This window comes from Bos mutus, chromosome 20, assembly GCF_027580195.1.
Source record: "Bos mutus isolate GX-2022 chromosome 20, NWIPB_WYAK_1.1, whole genome shotgun sequence".
NCBI lineage: Eukaryota > Metazoa > Chordata > Mammalia > Artiodactyla > Bovidae > Bos > Bos mutus.
This window is the reverse complement of record NC_091636.1, coordinates 2,881,575-2,886,359: the sequence shown is the minus strand read 5'-3', so window position 1 is coordinate 2,886,359 and position 4,785 is coordinate 2,881,575. Positions and strand designations below refer to the sequence as shown.

Below are 4,785 nucleotides of genomic sequence, written 5' to 3'. Positions count from 1 at the left end.
GGCTGCGGGCGAGGGGCGGAGAAACGTAAGGCGCTTTCTTTGTCAGGCCCCGGCCTGGGGCGGGACTGGGCGCGGGGCGGGGGCTCGGATTGTCCAGCCGCGCGGAGCCCGGGCCCAGCCCCCTCCGCAGACGGCGGGGATGCAGCCGCGCCCCGGGGCCTACTTGAGCTTGGCCGGCCCTTCCCCTCTCGGCCACGACTCCCCCCCACCCCCAGCCCGGCTGGGGGCCTGGGGCGCCCCGCCGGGTCGGGGCGGAGATGCTCGGCGACGGTGCGCGCTGGTGGTTCACACCAGAGAGGTGACTGCAGGGACCTTGGAGCTATCCTCCTCCCAGGGCTGCAGATTCTGCAGAGCAAAGAGCGACGAGTTGTGCAGACAGAGCGGGTCGGGCTGGATAGAGTCGTTGAGGCTCTTTTGGAAGGCGTCGTGTTGCAGCTGCAGCATGAGCCGGCTCGCCTGCTGCCGCTCCGCCTCCCGCTCCTCCGCCGTCTGCCGCCTGCACCGGGGGAGGGAGAGGGACAGCACCGTCAGGCACCCGGCACCGCGGGGCCGCCGGCGGGGCCCTAACCCGCCCTGGAGCCGAGGCCAGCCGAGAGCCTTGAGGCGCGGAGTCCGTCCGCCTCCCGGCCCGCGCTGTGCGCCAGGCACTCGCGGGTTCGAGGAGTGGGTTGGGATCGCTTGTTTTTGTTATGCGCCAGGAGATCGCCGGGAGGGGACTCCGCCGGCCTCCCACTTGCACACCCGGGTATTGTGGCTTCGCCAACAACAAAGATTGTTTCTTTGTGGGGTAACAAGGACAGGGAGTGTGTGGAACTGACTAGGCCCTGCAGGCAGCCGGGTCACTGGGGTCCGCGGGTGGGCGGGCTGGCTCTGCACCTCGCGGGGTCCCCCGGCCGGGTCAGCCTCATCCACTTCTCCCAGGTTGTCTCAAACCCTTCTTGCAGGAGGCGATCGCTTCGCAGTTAGCGGGTTAGATGGAAACAGGGATCGGATTAAGACAGGGCTGAAGTCGGGATGGGGAACTAGAGGCGGAACCTGGAGCTCCGCGCGCATTGTTGGGAATCCGAGAGAACAGGGGGCAAGCCAGACGGTTTAGGGGAGCGCGAGAGACCCGGGTAGTGTGGGGTGTTGGCGGGGCGGGGGTGGGCAGGTGAGAGGAAACCAAGCAGTGCAGGAGATGGAATAAAACAACGAGAGAGTTGGAGAGGCTCAGGAAAGTGACACAGGGATGGGAATGGAGAAGTCCAGGAGGCGAGGGAGAGTGAGGACAGGCGGACGCGAGGGCGAGCTGGGAGATAAAACCTGGGAAGCCTGGGAAGAAGGGAGAGGCGCAGCCCTAGGAGGGCGGTAGTGGGTAGCACAGGGTAGGGGGAACGCGAGGCTGCGGCACGAGGCGGGCAAAGGGCCGGTGCAAGGTGGGCCGGGCCGGGCCTCTCTCACCGCCACTTGGTCCTCCGGTTTTGGAACCAGGTCTTGACCTGCGCGTCCGTCATTTTGAGGGACTTAGCGAGCGCCGCCCTCTCGGCCGAAGCCAGGTACTTCTGGCGGTGGAAGCGCTTTTCCAGCTCGCAAATCTGCACCCGAGAAAAGGACGTGCGCGGCTTCTTACGCTTGGGCGGCGTCCTGTTCTGGTAAGGGTGGCCGATGCGCCGGGTCACGGTGAAGGGCGTGAGCGCCGCCGCCGCTGCGGAGACACACGAGGCCCCCTGAAGCCCAGCCCAGCTCTACTGCCGTTCAGGCCCCATGCGGACCCCGTGCCGCCCGGTGGGGCGCAGAATACTACGCTATTTTCGTTGGTTCCGCGCGTCCCCAGCAGCACCAAGCCGTTTGGGGGATGCCCCCCTCTTCCCCCGGGCACAGGCTTATTTTCCCCAAACTCCCTGATTTTCCTCCCATCTGTGGTTGCCCGGGGCCCTGGGTACTCAGGCCTCTACCGCACTTGGGCCTCGGAAATCTTTTCCCGGAGTGGAGCACGTAGGGCGCGGCGCCTCTGGCCCCGGGAGGCCCGAGGCCCGGCGCCTGTTTGGACACCCTGCTCACCTGTGAAACGGTCTTTTACGAAGCGGCGGCTGCTCTCCATCCAGGGGAAATTGAGGCCGCCCAGGCTGGAGACCGTGGGCACGGAGGGCATGGCAGGCAGCGCGCTAGGCAGAGGCGGCGGCACGGCCCCGGGCAGCGGCCTGTGCGCTGGCACCCGAATCACGCCGGCGGGCGCCAGGCTCAGGTTGACACTGTAAGATCCCGCGTCCTCGAAGGGCGCGCCGAGGCCGGCAAAGGAGGTGGGCAGAGACGGGTATGTGGCGCCCGGGCGGCCCCCGGGGGGCCCTCCTAGGTAGCTGGCGCCGTCGGGGCCCCGTGGGGCCGATGCGCTGTCCTGGTCGGGGCTGTTGAGGATCTGGTCGATGCCGAAGCTGATGGGCTCGTGCGGGTGCGGGGTCTGCGCGCTGGCGGACGCCTCCATCCTGGGCGGGCGGAAGGGCTGGGCTGGGCTGGGCGGGGAGGCGGCTGGGTCCCCGTTACGGCGCGGCCATGGAGTGCCCGGCGCCTCTCGTCGCACTGAAACTTTGCCAAGAGTGCGCGGGCCCGACAGGCTCTGTGTCATCTTTCTTGAACCGAACCTGGAGTTTCCGCTGCTAATTCCTCTCCCGCTGCAGCCATTGGCTGCGATCAACAAGCCTCTCTCCTCCCATTGGTTCCTGGCTTTCAATAGAGGCCTAATTCATGGAAATAGGAGCTTAGGGACTGTTCCAAGGTGACATCATTTTAACAAACGAACAATAGGTCAAATTTATTAGCCGGGATAATGGGCGGCGGATATTAGCGCCCGAACCGCAGCCTCCCAAACCCGAAATCTAACGAAGCTGCAATTAGCAGACGTTCCCCTCTCCTCCCGGCCGGGGCTGCTTCCCTGCAGCCGAGCGGGGCTGTGAGGGCGCGCTGCTGGTGAAACTGTCATTTGCCGAGGGGCTTGGGGGGGGGGGGTTCGTTTTCTTCCAAATTTTCTGCATCTGAACAAAACCCAAACCATGTGAATCCTTTCTATTACAATGGAGTTGCAACCGCGGGACGAACCTGCGGGATCCTGGACACCCCACCGCCGCGGGAGCAACGAAAGGGGTGCACAGTGGGGCGCAAGCTCTGCGCTACCTGAGCACTGGGTGAGGACAGCACCGGAGCGGACCCCGCGCTCCCAAGAACCACGACCCGCGTGGGGAGAATCCGCCCCGCCTGGGCTTCGGCCGCAGCGTCGCGGCCACTTTGGAGACACTCCCTGGCACCGGCCAGAAGGACCGAGGCGCGACTCTCAGGTGCCCATGCGTGCCGGGCCGGGCTGAACGGGACCCGAGGTTGCCCGGTGAGGAGCGAGATCTGGTCCCTCGAAATTCGTTGCAGGATGGACTGGACTGTGGACCCGCGGGGGAACCTGCCCTTGGTGCGGCAGGTGTTGGTGTCCTTGCGTTCCCGAGGGCCGAGGGGCGAGGGGCAAGGGCAGAGGGCGTGGGGGGTGGGGTGCGGGTTCCTATTTAGAGCAAATAGAGTAACGCTGGGCGCTGAGATCACTGCCTGTTCTGGCTGCGCCCTCGGAGGTTGTGTAGGCGGGCCGAGCGGCACCGATGACAGGACGACTCGAAGGGTGGTCAGCGTCCCCCAAGCCCGCCAGCCTCAGCTGTCTCTCCAGGGGATGCTTACAGATCGTTTTTCACCTGCTGATTCTAAAATCGTTAGGTGCTAACTGACTGCTGCCCCCTTGGCTGGGCCTCTTCCTGGGCTCCCGGTCTTGCCAACGCGGTCGGAGCTGGGACGCTCCATTGGCCAGAAGGGTGTTTCTGTTTGGGCCAGGTCACATCCTAGCTGGGTGACCTTGAGCAAGGGACTCGGTATTTTCAGGCTTTGGTTTCCTTATTTGTAAAACGGAATGTGTGAATTGCGGGACGGTTGTGCGCTGTGAGTGAAGTGTAGAGAGGGCACGGTGTCAGGGCCTGCAGTGATGTAGGCAAGGAGAAGCCTTGGCTGCCTCGCACACCCGCTCCCCAGCCTGACAGCTGATGTATTATTCTTACGATTCCTGTTTATTTGTTTGCTGTTTTATTTGTGGAGGTTCAGTATCTTGGAGGGAAATGTGTATTTGTCTACCATAGGGTCAGTCCCAGAGGGCCAGGAAGGGCAGGGGGTGGCAAGTAGGAGGTTCTTTCTGGGAGTCTGCCCCCCAGAATGAGAGGCCTCAGGAATTACAATCTTAAGGCCTGGGTCCCTGGGTTAACACCTGCTCTATGACCTTGCAAGTTTCTTGCCCTGGCAGAATCCCAGTGTTGGTGGGGAGAATGAGGTAGGCAGAGAGGGGTGAAGCAAGCAGGATGCCTGGGCCCTGGGCAAGCCCTCCTCCACTGCTCTCTGCAGACCACAACGTTCAGATGGCATATTGCCATTGCTCTGGGCCTGGGGCCTCCTGCTTCTAATTCAGGCTCTGCCATTGGAGGAGGGGGTTGGGGGTTATAGGGTCTCTCATTGCCTCTCCTGGAACCTCATTTTCCTTATTTGTAAAACAGAAAGGGTAATAGCTACCCCCAGGGTGGCTGTGAGAAGTAAATGAGAGAAGGTCTGTGGAATTGCCTATGAGAAACTCTGGTGGTTACATAATAATAACTTTTAACTGCAACAGTGAAGCAACTGTGAGTTGAGAACTTAGTGTGTGCCAGGCAAGGGTGGGGGCATTTATTTATTCCTCACGACAACCCTCTGCGGAAAGAGACTCACACCGACTCAGAGGCTAGCTAAGGCTCTACA

General features: G+C 62.8%; 1 protein-coding gene across 1 annotated transcript; it reads right to left on the bottom strand.

Moving 5' to 3' along the window:
• Positions 1–285: 285 nt before the first annotated feature.
• TLX3 (T cell leukemia homeobox 3) lies at positions 286–2,461 on the bottom strand. The gene is made up of 3 exons (XM_005905097.2): positions 2,041–2,461; positions 1,441–1,684; positions 286–496 (listed from the first exon to the last, which is right to left on the bottom strand). The coding sequence occupies exons 1-3, from the start codon at positions 2,459–2,461 to the stop codon at positions 286–288; spliced, it is 876 nt and encodes a 291-aa protein (XP_005905159.2).
• Positions 2,462–4,785: the final 2,324 nt, after the last annotated feature.

Bases quoted from the DNA above. Each gene is read 5' to 3' on its own strand.
- TLX3 (XM_005905097.2), bottom strand. From the start codon at position 2,461: ATGGAGGCGTCCGCCAGCGCGCAGACCCCGCACCCGCACGAGCCCATC. The intron at 1,685-2,040 runs GTGAGCAGGGTG...GTGTCTCCGCAG, and splicing joins CGTAAAAGACCGTTTCACAG to CGGCGGCGGCGCTCACGCCC. The intron at 497-1,440 runs GTGAGAGAGGCC...CCCCCGGTGCAG, and splicing joins AACCGGAGGACCAAGTGGCG to GCGGCAGACGGCGGAGGAGC.